The following is a 17,857-nucleotide window of genomic DNA, read 5'->3' as shown; positions in this document are numbered from 1 at the left end:
CAGGTTTTGGACTGTGGGCTGGACGGAGCCTTGCTGGGGCCAAGCCTGGCTGGCTGTTGTCTGCTGTGGGGGGGTGGGACGCAGGACGGAAGTGGACTGGAGGAAGAAGCGTCCTCACGGGGGTGGGGTGAAAGGAAAGCCCCCGGGAGCCAGTCTTGGACAGTATTTGTGATTCTCTGGCGTCCCTTACTCCTCCCCAAATCGCGTTGTCCGATGAACTTGGAATCTGCCAGCAGCTTATCAGAGAGTCTGGCCTGAGTTGGCGAAGCCACACATGGGCCCTCAACACCCTCCCCGGCTGGACGGGCCTGGCCCAGGGTTCCTGCTGGATGGACGTTCTCTGAGCTAAGCGAAGGAGCAGGCTTTTACTCGGAGGCCTGCTCTCAAGCCATCCCCCACTTCCCTGCCTTGAGGCTTAAGTGGGGCCCACGTTGTTGACCCTGGTTCCTGATCAAGGTCTAGCTTCGTTGCAGCTAGGAGGGCGCCCTGGGACGCGAGGCCCGGACCCCAGGCTCACGTTAGGGACCCCGGGAGGAATGGATCAGGCTGGGGCTTGTGACGGGAGCATTGAGGCGCCAGTCTTGCTGGTGTCGGGCGTGGGGGATGTTGGCAGGCCGTGGTGGGCCATCGGCCGAGACCCCTACTGGCTGAAAGGGTCCTCGGTCTGGTGGGTGGAGGGCACGAGAGGGAGTGGCCCCCATCAGGGTAAGCAGTGGGGTTTCCTCTTTATCCAAAAGACTGTTGGCAAATTATATTATCTGGCTTCAAAAATGAGGTTTGTTTTTTTTTAAAAAAACCAAAACTTGCTGTTGCATCTTTCTTAAAAAAAAAATCCTGGAACCTCTTAACTGGGGTCTATTTCACCTTCTGCATTAACCCCCTCCCTCCAAAAAAAAAAAATATAATGAAGAGAGCTCTCTTGGGGCGGGGGGTGGGGGCGAGGGCACCTATAACAGGCTCCGAGCCCGTGCTTGGAGTTGATAAAATTAAAATGGAAAAGACTGAAACCCCTTCTCATGAGGCAGGACAACCCGAAAACACAGAGTTTATTTACTTCTTTTTTTTTTTTTGGAGAGGAGTTTTGCAAGTAAAAGGCTGCAAAGTCTTCCTGTGAAATTTTGGAATTTTGTTGTTTCAAGACTCTGGATTCAGAAGTCTTGCCTTTAGGGACGGCTCAGAAATCCTGTGGATGGGTAAATCGGCTGGCCTGGCCCACTGTTGTGCATCAGTGGCTAAGAGGTTTTCTGAGCAGAGATGTGGCCAGCAGAGGCGATGGTTATTATCGCTAAATGAGCCTGGTAGTTCTGGTTAGAAAATGTGTGCATGGGACTTACAGAGCAAAGCCCAAATTTTCTTTCTCTGTTTTTGGAGTAATAGAATTTCCCCTTAAGATGGGGGCTGGGGGCGCGGGAAGCATGTTGTCTCTGCTGCCTCCGTTTTGTAATGCTGGGGCTAGGTTTTTCGGTGAATCACCCTTCTTTTAATTCTAGGATTTGAGATGGTTAGGAAGTTTAGCTGATATATTACCTGCTGATTTGGGGCTCTTAAATCTAGATTTGCCTTTCATGTGTTTAAAAGCGATATTTACATTCAAATCAGCCTTTCATAATTACATTTTAAATTATAATGAAATGATGGAGCCGGGGCTTCAGTCTTCCACATGTTTTAACTGTAAGAGATGCTCTGGCGGGCTGCATATCACGTCACAGCCCTGGGCTCCACGCAGGCGTGAGCAGGCATCGGACATGCAGGTGTTGGCCTGCAGGGTCCACATGTGTCCTGAACATGTCAGAGGGCGTGCATGTCACCTGCCAGGCCCTCCCCACGCTCCTGGGAGAAGGACCTGTGGATAATTCTGACCCCAGCATGGCAGCGATGTTGCCAAACCTTGTGGCATTGGGCTCCCTCCCGGAAGGGCCTGGTTCGGGCCTGGCTGCTCTCTTGGGTCTCGAGTCCCACGCGGACCCGCAGACCTTGGTCTCCTGGGTGGCCAGCTGGGCACGTCTGGGGTGCTGTGTGTGCCAGGTGGGGGAGGGGCACCCTGACCCAGGTTCTGCCTCCTCTCCCTTGTTGGGGCACCGCCCCCCCGCCCCCGATCGCCTACAGTTTTCCGTGGCTTCCCCCACGGAGCATGGGGGACTCTCTCCTCCTGGGCCCAGGCTGTTGGCAGCCGTGCCACGCGGTTCCTGGAATGGAATTCCCGGCGTTCCTGGTCAGGCGCGTGGCATTGGAATCCTACCTGCTTTGTCTCTGGCATCAGCTGGTGAGCTAGTCACGTGGCCGTGTGCGTGAGCCCGGAGCCCGAGGACCGGCGGACTCCTCCTGCCGCTTCCTTCTCCCTCGCTCCCCCGCTTGTGCCTGTGTTCCGGCACGGTCTCTGTGCAGCCGTTAAGCAGTGTTGAACCAAAACACACTCCAGGCAGCCAGGGTGCAGCAGGAGCTCCGTCCACGGAAAGGCCTGGAAGCCGGGGAAGCTGCCCCGGGGGCCCCAGAGCAAACTCCGGCCGCGGCGGCCCAGCCTTGGTCCCCTCACGCCGTCCCTTCTGCCCCCAGAGCTGGCTCTGCTTGCCTGGGGACCCTGCCCACATGCACAGCCTGGTGTCCCATCGCCACCAGGGGACAGCCCGGTGGTCATCGCCTCAGTTCCGGGCCACAGAAAGGTCCAAACGAGAGGCCTGGGCGGACCGGCCGGCCACGCGGCACGGCCCGGTGCCCGCAGAAGAGGCCCGCCGGGTCTGATAAATCTCCAGGTGGAAGCGCCCCTGTTAGAGCCTCAGGCCCACTGACCCGGCACGGGTGGCCGTTCCTCTTAGTGCTGGATTTGCCCGGGTGAGACCGGTGGGTTTGTGACGGTCTGGGTGGGGTGTGGTGATGGGCCCTCATCGAGGCCAGGCTGAGCATTCCTCACTGTGTCATCACGGCAGCCCAGAGTGGCCGGGGTCCACCAGGTACCGATGGGGAAACTGAGGCTGAGTGAGGTGGCGTGGCCGCTAGGACGCAGGGCTGGGTTCGGGTCTGTGGCGCGGCTCTCAGCCTGGACGGCGCGGCCTCTGGGGGCATCGGCTAGAGGGGGCTTGCTCTGGGGGGCCCCCGGAGAGCCTGGCCGGGGTGCTGGCTGCCCCTACCCCCGGCCGGGCCCAGGGCGGGAACAATGCGGCCTCTATCCCCCGAGCTGGCCAGCCAGGCGGCCGCCCGCAACATGGCGCCCGGGGCCGCGCCGCCTGTCCACGGGGAGGGCTGGCGCCTGGACCAGCCCGGCCCCCCGCGTCCTCCCCGGGCCGGCTACGGAGTGGCCAGACGCTGCGGCTGCCTCCGCCCTCTCCCGCTGGGCCGGCCCCCGGTGGTGGGTTTGGGGGTCCGGCCCACCCGCCTCTGCCACGTCTGCCACCCTCCCAGCACCCACGAGCATCTTTCAAAAATTCCCGGTGGGCGGGGCCGAGCCGCAGCGGCCGCCTCTGGCCCCCCCTCCCCAGCAGCTAGTGCCAGATGAGAGCAGGAGACAAAAGTAGCATTTTCCTCGTCCTCCTGGGCTGGCAGCGGGGCCTCCCCAGCGCCCCTTGGCTCCCGGCGGCCCTGCCTCCGGGTTGCCGAGGCGGCCGAGGCCCCGGCCACGCTGGCCGGGACCGAGGGGACCGGTGGACAGTGGCGGCCGCAGACGAGGCGCCCGAGGGCCCGTCGCCCAGAGGGCTGGCACCGGGGGCTGGCCCCCCGGCCTGCGGGCCCGGCCCTCCTCTGCCTGCCGCGGTGCCTGGCCGGGGCGACGCCGCCGCTTTCACTGCCTTGCTTTGGAGCAGCTCTGCGTCCTCCTGCGCCCGGTAAGTCTCCCTCCTCTTCAGTGCTCTCCGCGCTGGAGGCGAGCCGAGGGCTCTGCCATCTTGTGCCTCTTACGTTTGCCTCTCTCTAATTGGTTACCCGAAATTCAAAATTCTATTTCAGATCCCCACCCCCCCAACCCCACCATCTTCAGTGAAGTAAGCCCTTCCAAAAACTGCAGGGAAGAGACAGAAGCCAAACCCATTTATTTTTAAGATCCAAAGCTACAGGGTGTTCGAAATCACAATAAAAATGAATGTTTGTTATTTCACAGTAGCTGCATGTTCAATTATAATTTGAGTGAATGTTTCAGGAGGTATTAATAGGCACGGCCTTACTCTTCCATGCTCAGTTGTACCGGTTTTATTTTTATTTTTTTGGAGGGGGGAGATCTCATTATTGTTGTGATTATTGTTTTAATTTTCGGCCAGACCAGGAGTGGCAAAGGGAAAAAACACCAGAAACATCCACGGTCTCCCCAGCCAACTCCTCGGCAGGCAGGGCCAGGCGGGCACACGGGAGGCTGGATTCTGCCTTGAGAAACAGAGGCCCTTTCATTTTGTCCAGTGTCTTTAATGCTGCCATATCCACAGTTTAGCGATCCAGTTTCTTTCTCCCTTTTATTTTATTTTATTTTTGGGGAGGGCAAGAAAAGGAAGCTGTTTTCAGCTCTCAGCTTAGTGTGGGCAGATTTTTTTAGGTTGTTTTGGGCTTTGTTTTTTAAGTACTTCTTTAAGCCAGGGGTTCCAGCTAACATTGCTATGCCGGCTCCTATCCAGCCTGCCCGTGGACGGCTCGTGGGGTGCACGTGGGCCCACCCGCCCGCTCGCCCCTCTGGGGCCCTGAGTGGCCCCAGGACCTGCCTGTGCCCCGACCCCGCCCTGGCTGCCGACTGGCAGAGCTGTGACTGAGACATCCCGACCATCCGGGCTCTGAGCCCTGTCCACTGGGGTGGGGAGTGAGTCCTGGGAGACCGCTGAGCTCCCGGGCCACACTGCTCCTGCCCTCCGGGAGCTGGGTCCCGTGGCCGTCCGAGTCTCTCTGTTGGGCCCGGAACCTTTTCATTTAGAAGGTGGGCTTTGCCGAGTTCAGCTCTGAGCTCGCCTCCACCCTCTGGCAGGCTGACAAAAGCGCCCGCTGACACAGCCTGGTTTCCCCACGTTGGAGGGGCAGCAGCCAGGGTCTTGATTTATGGAAAATGGAAAATCAGGCCCTGAAAGTTCTAAATTGCGACCGAGAGGAAAATTCCCACGTGAATGCGTTTTTGTTTTCCTGGTTCCGAGGCGTGGGGGTCCTGTTTGTGCAGGCCTGAGCAGCCGGCCGGAGCAGACACCACCAAATGCTGGAACGGAGCTCGGCACACGCGAGAAGTGTCTGCGGCTGCTTTTGTTCTGAGATCCGACAGCAGTCGCTCCTGGAGGATTTGGGGCTGCAGAGACAGGCGCATGGAGCAGAGATAATTAAAACATTTTCATGATTGTGACAGCCACATTCTGCTGCTGCAAGCTGGAAGATCATTCCACCCAAATATTTAGCAAGCACCAAATAAAACACTGGTGACAAAATAAAAGTAATAGGAAAAAAACAGTGTAACAAATTCTAGAGGCAAAAGAGTCCACAGTACAGAGAGGTTGGTTGGAGGGGTATGGAGAGGAAGGTTGATCATTTTTAAAGAATTTATACTTTTAATAGCTGCCCACTCCTCATTTTTTAAAAATTTTGCATGATAAAATGATAATTTTCTTGTGATTAACGTAGATGAGTAGGCCTTTAATTCTAAATCCTGGAGTGATAGTCAAATTTCCTGAGCGTTAATTCATCTTCTTTTTGGACAAGGTAGCGCAAGTAGCATAAAATCAATTAATTTTCATAAATGAGCATTTTCATTCTAAATTAGTATTTTCCACCGAGATTATGTTCACCTAATGGTTTTAATGTACATGAATAACACATTTTCCAGCCTACACCTTGTATACTTGGGATAGTAATATGTGATCAATTATCATCTTCATTTTTTAATTTGGGTAATACTGTACCTCTCCCAAATCAGTAAATTTCCACAGAATCTTTTTTTTTTAATTGTTTTAATCAGGCAAAAATATCAGCATTCTCCATGGCACCCAGTACTTCTCAGCAGTATTTTTTTTTTTTAAGAAAGTACCACACATAGCAGTTTTCACATCATCCCTTCTATATAAATTCCACTATAGACTGAAATTATACATTCTCACAGCACAGATGGGCTGGTCTGTCATTATGACTGCCGGGTCCTTGTTGGAACACACAGCATATTTCAATTGTGGAGTCGACAATTTCGAAGAACTGAGGTCAAAATAAACAAGTTGCCTTTGTACATCAAAGCAGTCTTATTAAATGATCTTCTGATCCCCTGAAACATTTGGTAGCAGAACAACCGTCACCTTATTAAAATTTAATTTAAAATTTGGACTTCATCTGCACCTTTTTAAGACTCCAAATACCCTATGTCAAAGGACCTCAGACGTTTTAATTAATTACCAGTTCTTATCTTTTTTTGCATCATCAACAGCCTAACAGTAATTTATATTAAAAATTATGGGGTTTGGGACTTTTGATTTTACTATCTTTATAATTTCTGTAGGAAAGAAATCTTTCACTGTTCTATGTAGACATTCATAAAAATTATTTTGAGAAGCTTCTGAAAAACCAGATGATAAATATTTCACGTGGTCTAAGGATACATCTAAATCCAAGCTAAAAAAAATTCAACAGGTAAGCTACAAAGAGTAGCTATAAACTTAAAAAAAATTATCTCACCAAGATAAAGTGCAGAATTTATTGGTCCATATCAACACACGTGAGGGCAGAGTGGTTTTACAGCCACGATAATTTGCAAATGATGATAACTGTTTATTTTGTGAATTTGCTCGCATTATGATGTAATCGGTTCTGAAGGCTCTGTTTTCCCAGCTCCTCCTTATCTTTGAATGTTCGCTTCTGCACGTCTGAACTCTGGATTCAGGCTCTGCGGCCTCGGAGGCTCTTCCTGGCCGAGAGCAGCTCGCCCAAGTGCGTGCCATGCTCGGTGAGATCCAGTGCTCCCTGTGCCGTGTCCCGAATGCTCCCGACACCGTTCCATTTGTCAGCAGAAGCGCTTTGTTGTGGCTTGTTTGTTTGAAGGAACCTACCTGTTGGCGGAGATGTGGGGGAATAATAGGAAAAGTGAGATGCTGATGAAATTTGCCGGGGTGGGTTGTGAGCTGCTTTCTGCAGCAGCTGTGCTCTCGTTTTTGCTTTTTTTTTTTTAACCACTTTCTCCTTTCCCATGTCGGTCTTCGCAGAGGGCATCAGAACTGGGTTTAGTATCAGCCGCCGTGAATGTGGCGCTGGTCTGGGGCTCTCAAAGAGGAGGCGCAACAAGGAGTCCCGACAGACGGTCAGAGCCTCAGAGGGGTGGTGTCAGAGCACGGACAGTGGTGGTGGGCATGGTCGCCATGATGATGCTCCGCCGCGTGCTCCACGCCAGCCTCATTCCCGTCTGGAGGAGGAGGGTGGCGGAGAGCGTGAGCTCTGGAACTCATGGCCAGGGTTCATGCTGAGTCCTTGTGATTTGCTGGCTGTGCTGCTCAAGGTCAAGGGCGAGTTATTTCTCCTTTGTGGCCTCAGTTTCCTCATCTGTAAAATGGGGGCAGTAAGTGTCCCTGCCTCACAGTAATACAGATAGAGCACTTGGCTCAACACTTTTCATGGAGAGCACGCCATACGTTCTGTTCCTCCTTGGTTTGTTTCTGAGTTTCAGAAGTGCCTGCATGGTGGGGTCGCCAGCGCCGTTTCTGCAGGGGATGAGCCTCAGCGGTTCAGCCGGATGATGCGGGTTGTGGTGGATGTGAGCACAGGCCTGCAGGCCTCCAAAGCCTGTGTGCCTGCTGAGTTGAGTGAAGGTGTGGACAGTGTCTGCGTGCTGGCCCCCCGTGGCTCTCACGGTCCCTCGGCCTCCATGCACATGCCTCGGTGGTACCGTAACGTGGGCATACACACGGGGGCCCAGGTCTGTGGGCCACCCCAGAAGATGCCTGGCTGGGCGTTCCACTGCCCACTGGGTGGGCTGTTCTCCCGGTGCTGGGTGGACAGGCCCCGGGTGCCGGGCACTAGTGAGGGAAGGAAGGCTCGTGGCTTGGCTGGCTGCGCTCTGGGCCCCTGTCAGGCCCCCACAGTCTCCTCGGAGCAGCAGGCCCAAGGCCGGACGCCGGCCATTTGCAGACCCGGAGGACTGGCATTGGGCCTTCGGCCCAGAGAGGAAATGGCGGCGGGGCAGGCCCAGGACGGGGCCCGGGAAGGCCGCCGAGGGCGGGAGCGGCCGGGGGGCCCAGCGGGCGCACATCCTCCAGCCGGCGCCTTCCTCCGGGAAGCAGGTGGCAGGGCTGGCCTGCGGTGCAGGTCTGCGTGTGTGCGCGTGTGTGTGCCTGTGCATGCGTGTGTTCCCGTGTGCACACGCACCTGCGTGCTGGGCTCGGGGCCCTGAGCGCACACCCAGGAGCTCAGATGAACCATTTCCCCACCAGGAACACAGCGGGGACTGAGGGGCAGGATCTGATGAGATGGTGTGCACCCCCAGCCCGCCTTCGAGCAGACAAGGCCTCGATAAGAACGGTTCTCACTGCCAGGCCTCGGTTCTCTCATCTCTGATGTGGGGGAGACAGCGTCGGCCTGGGAGAGTGGTCAGAGGCAGCGAGTAGGGGTCTTGCCTGGAAGCCGGCGGCCAGCCTGCTTCATCCCATGCTGCGGCCTTGCGGGAAGAGCATGGGGCCTGGCTACTTGGGGAGCCACCTGCCCCTCTCAGCCTCAGTTTCCCCACCCGGAGGCAGGGGGTAGGTCCTACCCACAGGCTCCCTGGAGGCGGGCCGTGTCACCTGCAGGTTTGGGGGAGTCCCTGGAGGAGGTTCGCCGGGGGCTTGAAGGGAGCTGGGAGCGGGGGCACTCGGGGGGTCTGGCCGCTGCAGCGCACACAGGAACCTCTGGCCCAGTTTCCTGGGCGCTGGCCCTGCCGGGGATTCCTGCGGTGGGTGTGCCCGCGCTTTCCGGCTGCCGTGGGTGGAGGGATCCCAGAGGCGGGCGGCCAGTTCCCGCCACTCCTGCCCGCCCCAGCCTCCCGGGCGTGCTGCTCCCTTGAACTCCGGGCCCGCCATGCTGGGTCCAGGCCAGCAGCGCCCCCGACGTGGTGGCTGTGGAGGGTGCTCGGTGGTGTGAGCAGGGTGCCCTCAGCCGGCGCCTTTGTCACTGGGAACTTACGCAATTGTAAGTCGCCCCGCGCCAGCACGTGGGAGACTCTCGGCCCCGATGGGGGGACGGGTGCGTGGGCCTCGAGGGTCTACGCTGCGGTCCTGGTGCTCCTGCCCAGCCTGTGACCAGTGCCCAGGGGAGGCCCAGCGAAGCAGCCTCCGGGTAGTGGCTCCCGGGCCTGGCCGCCTGGCACGCCGCCGTGACCCACCGCCTCAGGCGCGTCCAGCTGCCGGGGAGGGTGAGCGAGGCAGGCTGGGGCAGGACCCGTGGGTGGGGGGGACTCGGGAGTCAGAGATCCTCTGCCTTGAGGGTCGGGGTCCACCCTTGTCTCCCCCATATGGGAGGCCAGTGCGTGTCTGAGTTTGCAAATAAGAGTGAGCTCCCTAGGGTTGGGGGAAGCTGACCTTCATGGACCTACTAAGTGCCAGGCCCAAGGTCAAGTCCTTGTTTCTTTTTTTTTAATTTTCTGTATTTTTTTGGCTACTCCGCCCAGCTTGCGGGATCTTAGTTCCCCAACCAGGGATTGAACGCATGTCCCCCGCCGTGGGGTGCGGAGTCCTAACCACTGGACCACCAGGGAACTCCCTAGGGCCGAGTTCTTTAATCCACTTCTTTTAAACATCTATTTTTAAATTTAATCTGTTCGATTTCATCTTGTTTCAACATCCAGTCAGAGCCAGCAGGAGCTAGTGCTGTTCTGGTGCCAGGATAGGGCACAGACAGGATGCCACCCTCCCTGCCCGCGTGGAAGGTGGGTGTTAACGGTTCTCTATCTGGGAGAACTCGAGGCTCACCGAGGCCGAGGAACTTGCCCAGAGTCACACAGCTAGCAGGCGCCAGAGCCTGCCCTCAAACCCGGGTCCCTGACTGCAGGACCCGGCGTCTCCCCTGGCCGGCTGGGGACAGCCAGGCAGGGTCCCTCTCGGGGATGCCGACCTCGAGGGGCTGTCCCCGGATGCCGGTCACCACGAGGTCCTGTCCTCTGGCCTGCCCCAAGGGAGAGTCAGGGTTTGCCTCCGTCTTTCCCTTCCTGGGGACCATATGGCGGTGGTGGTTCTGGGAGCCCCGGGCCTGTCTCTACCTGAGTTGCCGTTTCTCTGAGCTCTCAGGCCCGCTGGTTAGACTGACGCCGCCCCTGAGCACCCTGCTGAATGAGGCTCCAGGCCTCTGTGTCGTTCGCTGGCCCAGCGTGGACGACGCGCAGCGTGTCAGCGAGGGGTGGGAGGGAGGGGGCCTTGGCTACCCTTCATCTCGGTGTCCCCCCGGCCCAGAGTGGGAAGGAGTGAGGCTGCAGGCCAAGGTGATTGAGGCTTTAACACTCGGACAACCGCGAGTCAAACCTTTGGGAGATGCCCTGAAATCCCCAAACAGGCAAGACTGTTTTGCAGGCTCCAACATTCTCAAGACAGTCCTTTCTGCTCTGTGCCAAAGCCAGACCCTTCCATCATACCGGGAGCCTGTGGTGTAGACCAGGAGCCCAGGGTTTTTCTCCATGGGGCTTGTTGCAGGCACCACTGGATGTCTGAGGGACCCTGAGTCTCTCCCCTGGAGACGCGCCCACCTGATCTTGGGGTTCCCAGATCGGTCAGTAACAGGGCGTCACTGGCACGGCTGGGGCCTGCATGCCCCACAGTCTGCCCCGGTCCCGATTTGCAGGGCTCCTGCCGGCGAGGGCAGGACAGGGGTGGGGGGAGGCGCCTAGTGCAGGGGTGGGGGGGTGAGCTCATGGAAACCATCTCTCTGCAAGCGAACGGGGGCCCCGTCCGGTGTCCAAGACCCTGATACTCGGGCCCCATCCGTTGGCCGCCTCGCTAGTGCTCTGCCAGTGACCCCGCGGCTTCCTTGTGTCCCCGGGCAGCTCCGCACCCACTCGAGTCTCCAGGGCACCTCGCAGGGCCGTCAGGGGGCCAGCTCGGAGCGCAGGAAGGGACCGGTGGCGGCACTGTCCAGGGACCAGTGGGGCAGACCTTGTGGAGCACCCTCTCACTGGCCGGAGGGCTACAACCATGACTTGGTCGGGGGGCGGGGGGGGGGGGGGGGCGTCTGTCCCCAGAGCTCGTGTCTCAGCAAACACGGGCGCCTTCTGCGAGGCCACGGGCTGAGATGGTGCAGGAGCAGGCTGGGCCCAGCCAGGCGGGCAGCAGAAACTCAGGCTGGAGTGGCCAGTGCGAGCGCCCTGGGGCGGGGGGAATCTGGGTGGCCTCCTGGAGGTGGCAGACCCACGGTTCTGGGCGTGTGCGCGAGTCCGGCCGGGCCTGCCACGTCCCAGGGCCCTGCCGCCCGGCGCCGCCCCTCCCGCCGCCCCGCGCCAGCCCTGCACAGGCCACATCTGCTGCAGTGAGCCTGCCAGGACTCCACCTCCCAGCTCCGTCCCCATGGAAACCGCGGGGAGGGGGTCCTGCCGCCTTTGGCCCTCGGACTGGTTTCCATTAGAGCCAGCCTGCTTTCCTTGAGGCTTGCCCCCGAAGGTCGGGGCTCCCCCTCACCCCGACAGGGGCTTCTTCCCGCATTTACCGAGTGCTGGCCTCTCCTGTGCCAGGAGGCCTGGTGGTCCGGGCCTGCCCATCCTGACGGGCATCCCTCTGTGGGGTGAGTGCCTGGAGCCCTGCCCAGGGCCGCGGCGGCTCTCGTTCTAACAGGCTCAGACCCCGCCTCCTCTCCCACCGAGCCAGCAGCTGCCTGGGCTCAGACGCTGGACCTAAGTCGGGGACCCCGGGTTCCCACTCCAGCTGTGCCAGGGAGTCACCGGGGGACCTCGAAGGGGCCCCTTCCCCTCACTGGGCTTCAGTTTACCCCTCTGTGAAATGACAGGGTTGACCTGTCCCTCCAGTTCCTTGCGATGCCAGAAAGGAAAGAGAATGAGAAGATGAAGCTGCCGCAGGCCAGAGTTTCTGGAGTCTGTTCTGGGATTTTTGTTTGTTTTCAAAGAGGGACTTTTTTATTTATTTTTTTTTTAAAAAGGAATGGGCCATGGAATTTGACCGGAGATCAAATTTGAGAGGCCGAGAGCCAGCCGGAGCCCACAGACCCGTGATAGGGAGGCTCAGCTGGGCTGCGGGCGGCCAGGGGCCTGTGCAGCTGTGCCCGCTAGGCTCCTCCTGGCATGTGCCGGGTGCCCGGCGGCCTGGCTGTGAACGCAGTGAGCAGAGGCATGCACCGTGCCCCCGATGGAATCCAGAGGGCTCTGGAAGACTACCCGAGAGGTTTCCGGAGGTTAGAAATGTGGGCAGAAAATGCGATCCAGCTTTACAAAGAAACCCAGCTGGCTTTTCTTCCAGGGAGCCCAGTGAGGGGCCCTGGGGAGTGGCGATGCTCGGGTACCTGTGATGAGCTCGCCCAGGGCTGCTCCGTGGCTGCTGCCCCAGGCCCTGCCCGGCGCCCTGGTGGCGGCCCTGGCCTCCTCACCTCCTCCTCTCACAGGAGACGATGGGTGACGTCTCGGGGACATTTCTGCCCACCCTGCCCAGTGGGTGCTTTGGCTCCTCCCATGAGACCCCTCAGCACCCACTTGCTGCTTCTGACCTGTCACAGGTACCTCGGGGGCTGGCCCCTGCTTGCTCCCTCTCACTGCTCTCCAGGGGACACTTTTCAGCTCATGATGGGGAGCAGAGCCTTGGGGGCGGCGGGGAGCAGTTTCCGGGTGGTCTGGGCAGACTGCTTTGCTCCCTGGGCCTCTGTGTCCTCATCTGTAAAACGGACAGATTTTCAATAGGTTTCCCGTATTTTTTTCTACATTTGCTTTTTTTTTTTTTTTAATCCCCCTTCTCTACTTCTCAAGGATAGTGTTAAAAAAATTAATACATATTTAAGTTACTTAGGGGTCGGGCTTCCCTGCTGGCTCAGCGGTAAAGAATCCGCCTGCAATGCAGGAGACACAGGTTCAATCCCTGGGTCAGAAAGATCCTCTGGCAAAGGGAATGGCAACCCAAGTATTCTTGCCTGGAGAATTCCGTGGACAGAGGAGCTTGGCGGGCTGTGGTCTATAGGGTCACAGAGTCGGACCCGACTGAGTGAGCATACACAACACCCACCTTCGGTGAGACTTGGGGTCAAGGCTGGATATGCGCAGGAGTTGGCATCAGAACAGCACCCACCCCACGCCGTCAAGAACGAGCAGGCTTGCACGTCCCCAGCTGTTACAGACCCACGGAGGGGCTGCCCGTCCCCCGGCGCGGCTCCAGGGAGAGTGGGGACAGCCTGACCTTCCTCAAGGTCACCTGGAACCTGCCACTGGTTGTTCCTGGGTTGCCAGTGCGCTGGTGTTTCCGCTTCGTCGTCTGAGCTGAGGGACCGTGGAACCCCCTGCCCGAGGCGGCCTGGGTTTGCTGTCAGATTGTGGTGGTGGGAGAGGCAGCCCCTGGGCCCCAGGGACACGGTCACTGCAGCTTAAAGGGTAGGGGGAAGCGCCTTCGGTTTTCTGTCCAGGGTGGGGATGGAGCTTCAGTTTGAGCAAAGATGGCACCCCAGCAGCCCCTGCCTCTTGGCACCCGAGCCCGCCCTCGCCAGTAAAGTAGGCCGAGGGCGTGAGCTTGCAGGAGCAGCCTGCTGCATGTGCTGAGGTTGATTTAGACACACAGGGAGCCGGGGATGATGGAGGAAATGAAGGAAATTTCCCCAGGGAAGTGGGAGGAAAAGAAAGAGGAGCCTAAGTGCCCAGATAATTATAAAGCCTGGCGCGGTGGTTCACGGCGGGCAGCGGGCTCCCCTGGCTGGCCGCACTGCCGCCTCCCGTCTCCGTGCCCCCGAGCCCGGAGACCCCCAGACGCCGCCCAGCACCTGTGCTAGGAGCCCCTCTGCATGCCAGGCCCTGACGTTGGTTATCGGGGCGACCTCATGGAACCCCGACGTGCCACCAGCCGGAGAACTGAGGTCTGGAGGCTGAGCCCCCACTGCAGAGCTAAATGGTGGTGCCCGAGCCAGACCAGCTGGTGCCCTAGACCTGAGAGACGACCCTCTGCCCACAGCTGCATTCGGGGCCTGGGGGGCGGCCGTTCGGAAAGGTGACCAGTCAGAGTGGGGGTGGCCCCCGGGAGGGGGACAGCCAAGACCACAGTCGGGCAGAAGAAAGAAGGTGCGCTTCCCGGCGGGGATCTGGGTCTGCTCTGTAACCAGACGGGAGACGCCGGGCTGCCTGGACAGGGCGCCGTGTTGGGCCTGACCTTGGGTGGCTTCCATGGGGACTTTCCTCTGTGGTGACCACACCCGTCTCCTCTCCCTCCTAAAATTCCTGGGGGATGTCCCTGCAGCTGCTGCTCTGTCCCGTCATCCTCGACTCCCCTTCCCACCACACCCGGACTGCCCTTCCAGCACTGCTGGCGTCCAGCGTTTCCCGGACACCCTCCTCCCCCCCGCCAGATGGCGTCCATTGTCTTGCCCACCCAGGAGCAGGCCATCGCAGCACGGGCCTCTGCCCTGTTGCCCATTCTGCAGGCTTGCCTCCAGCTCCTGGCTGCAGTCCAGTGTCCCGTTCGTGGGACTCAAGAGGCCCTCAGCAACCTGTCCTGCCCCCTCCATGGCGCCATCCCCCACCTCTCCAGACTGCGGTGCAGAATCGCCTCCTCCTGGAAGCCCTCCCTGCTGTCTACACGCCCACTGCCCACAGACTGCTTGCCCTGGGAGACTGGGCGCTTCAGGAAGGACGGGCCGAAATCACCAGCCTGGCACAGGGCAGGCTCTTGGGGAACGTTTCATGAATGGACGAAATGGAATCCGGAGACTAAAACAGAAGAAGAGAAGGCCGAGTGCCGACTCCCCAGGCTCTGCACCAGGCACAAGCCAGCAGCTCGCCGCGGCGGCCAGGACTCCAGGCTCCCGGAGAAACGGGGAGAGTGTTTCTTTCTTTTTCTGCCTCCACCAGACACCTTGCCTTTTAGGACGAATCCGGAACCGTGGAGCCACACCTCGTCACAAATGGTGCACTGGGGCCCGAGGCACCGCCCCAGAGCGCGGACAGCGGGGAACGCCAGGCTGCGGGAGGACCACGTGGCCTCCGAGGGTCCTAGCCGGGAAGACCGGCGAGTCCGGCTGCCTGCGGGCGCCGTGGGGCCCGTTCCTCGCCCATCCCTGGGCGTGAGAGGCGGAATCCGTCAGTCCGTCTGGTGTCACGGACGGGGGGCCGTCCGCATGTTCTGTTTAAGTGAGATATTTCTGACTCATGGATCTCCTACCCGCTCCTGCCCCCACATTGTCACAGCTCCCAGGGGTCCCCTCCAGGGGGTGATGAGAAGGTGCAGGGACCCTCTGGCCTTCCATCTCCCTGCAGCGGCTGGTTCCTGCCAGGTCAGCCCTGGGCTTGCCGCCCCTCGGCGGGGACGTGCCGCAGCCCGTCGTTACCACTGTTCACCTCCACGGGCTGTGGTGAACGCGGGTGTCAGCGCCCGGCACCCTTCTGGGGCATATTTGTCCAGCCGTGCAGAGTCCATTCAGGCCACTTGAAGGTGTGCCTTGGGGGGGCTTCCCTGGTACTCCCGTGCAGGAGGTGTGGGTTTGATCCCTGTCAGGGAACTAGATCCCCATGTGCTGCACAGCTCAGCCAAATAAACACTTTACGAAACAAAATACATCTTAAAAAAGGAAATGAAAAATAAAAGCGCGCCGTGGGGAGATCCCACTTCAAGGGGTCTCCCCGGGGGAGCAGGGGAAGGTTTGTGCACAAAGATGAGAGGTATTCATCCTCACTGACGCCTCTTACAAAGCTGAGAAACGGGCCCGGCCGTCCTTCTGGGCTTGGCTGTGTGGGTTGGGCAGCTGTGACGAGGTCACGGGTGGCAGGCTGAGGCCTGTCAGGAGGACACGCCAGGGTTTATGGCCACATGCATGTGCCTCCAGAAGGGCTGCGGGTCCTCGGGGCTGGGCAGAGGCCTGCCGTGTGCTGGGTTCACAGAGGATGCAGAATGTTCGCTGCCTCTTTTGCCTTTGTTTGCCAAAATCATGTTCTGTGAGCATCTATTCCTTTGGTAACTGAAGAAAACATTCTTTTAAATTACGAAATTAACCACCAGAGTGAAACTGACCCGTGGAAATTCTCCCTTTGTGTTCTCCCTTGAAGGAAAACGTTCCCTGGGCACCGGTGGTCACAGTGGGGGCAGCACTGTCGTCCCGGCGCCTTCAGAAGCAGCCTCCCCCCTGTCTCAGGCTGTCCATTTAAAGGGAGCGGAGGTGACTTGCCGGGAGGGGATGCTCTGACATGGGGTGCCCCCCCAACCCCGCCAAGGTGGCGGGACCGTGGCTCCAATCAGAGCCCATCTGACGTCTGGACGTGTGTTCACGGTGTTCTGAGTCAGAAGCCTGGAAGGAATCTCTAGGATGTGCAGGACTGTATTTTGCTGTCTCGCTAGAACCCAGCTCTTACTCTGCTGTTGCAGGCGCTGTCCTCGGCTGCGGTAAACCCCACCCAAGATGCGAGCCTGGTGGAGGCCGGCTTCCCCAGACCAACTTGGTGACGAGCCTGCTGTCACCGGCGGCCTGCGGTGTGGACCCACTGTGTGTGCCTGCCAAACTCTTGGGAATTCCACATTCGTTTGCTCAGACGTCAGCTTTGGACGGTAGGTGTAAATGGCTGCTTCTGAAGGTACAGAAAGGAGGCCTCGAGAGGCCAGGTTTCACAGCCCAGAAGGCTCTCTGTGGCCCTGATTGGCTCTGGAGCCTCGGCTTCTCCCTGGGGCTGGCACCTCTGCCCCCAGATGCTGTGTCTTAGCAGCTCGCGCTCACCGGCACCCTGTCCACACTGCCTGCCCTGGGAGCCGTCAGCCCCCCGAGGCCCTCCGGGAGCTGTCTCGGCCACAGTGGGGCGGCAGAGTGGGGCACACACCCCTGGTCTGTGCATCTGGGAGCCCCCCGGGGGGCCGGTGCTGGAGGACGTGGCCCATAGGCTCGCCTGCCGACCTCCGACCCCTCCCGGCCTGTCTCAGGCCCCTCCGAGGGCTTGAGTCCTGGTGCAGCCCCACCCAGGGTGCTCACGGCACCTCTGCCCACGGTTCGTTAGCACTTGGCGTTTCCAGGAAGGAGTTTCTCCCACACGTGACCTCTGAGAGGGGCCGGGTCGGACGCTGAAGGCTCATGTGCAGAGGCAAGGCTGAGCCCCCGGGGGCGCTGCGTGCCGTGGGTCTGGGCCCTCACTTTGGCCGACAGGGGAGTTCCTGCTGGCGGCTCGGAGCCTCCCGCCCTGGGGCCTGCCCACAGCTGGGTCCACTCAGGCCCAGGCCTGAGCCCTGGTGGGTCGGCCAGCTGTCTGACGAGAGGCCGCAGGCACCAGAGTGGCCGTCTGTGGCCTGGAAATCACACGGAGGGTCAGCAGTGGGCGCTGCCGTCCCCCAAGCCCCACGGTGGGCGGGCACACAGTGTGCCTGATCTCCCGGGTGAGTCCTAGGTGGGGAGCACCGCATCGCTGCCCCTTTGTCACAGACGAGGAGGTGGAGGCCCGGAGAGATGAAGGGGCCTGGCCAGGCTGACAAGCACAGAGCTGAGATGGAACCCCGTGGCCCCTGGCCCCCTGTGGCTGGACGCCGCAGTGTGCCAGTATCCAGGGGTGCTCGGGGGCTGGGGCAGGGCGGGGCGGGGTGGGGTGAGCCTCCCGGCATCCCGCTGGGCCTGGTGCTGGTGCCAGCAGGCTCCGCCAGCCTCTGTGGGCCAGGAGCTTCCGGGGACAAAACTGCCTGTGGACAGAGGACCTGCTCCCCGAGCGACCCCTCCACGGGGCAGGGACTCTGAGCTCTGGGGACGCTGTGGGATTCCAGGGCTGAGAGGGGGAGCCTGACTGTGAGGCTGCCTTGGGTTTGGGACTTTT

At 59.6% G+C, this 17,857-nt stretch overlaps 1 protein-coding gene across 1 annotated transcript in view; it reads left to right on the top strand.

Annotated features, from left to right (window-relative positions):
* Positions 1 to 3,199: 3,199 nt before the first annotated feature.
* The window catches only part of LOC122680690, a 30,627-nt gene continuing 15,969 nt past the window's right edge, over positions 3,200 to 17,857 (top strand). Inside the window, exons 1-3 of the mRNA XM_043882320.1 lie at positions 3,200 to 3,425; positions 3,492 to 3,815; positions 16,437 to 16,616. Of these exons, the coding sequence (XP_043738255.1) occupies positions 3,200 to 3,425; positions 3,492 to 3,815; positions 16,437 to 16,616 (730 nt within the window). The remainder of the gene's footprint in view (positions 3,426 to 3,491; positions 3,816 to 16,436; positions 16,617 to 17,857) is intronic.

Source organism: Cervus elaphus, chromosome 22, assembly GCF_910594005.1.
Source record: "Cervus elaphus chromosome 22, mCerEla1.1, whole genome shotgun sequence".
Taxonomy (NCBI): domain Eukaryota; kingdom Metazoa; phylum Chordata; class Mammalia; order Artiodactyla; family Cervidae; genus Cervus; species Cervus elaphus.
The sequence above is the reverse complement of the archived record's forward strand: the minus strand, read 5'-3'. Positions and strand labels throughout refer to the sequence as shown.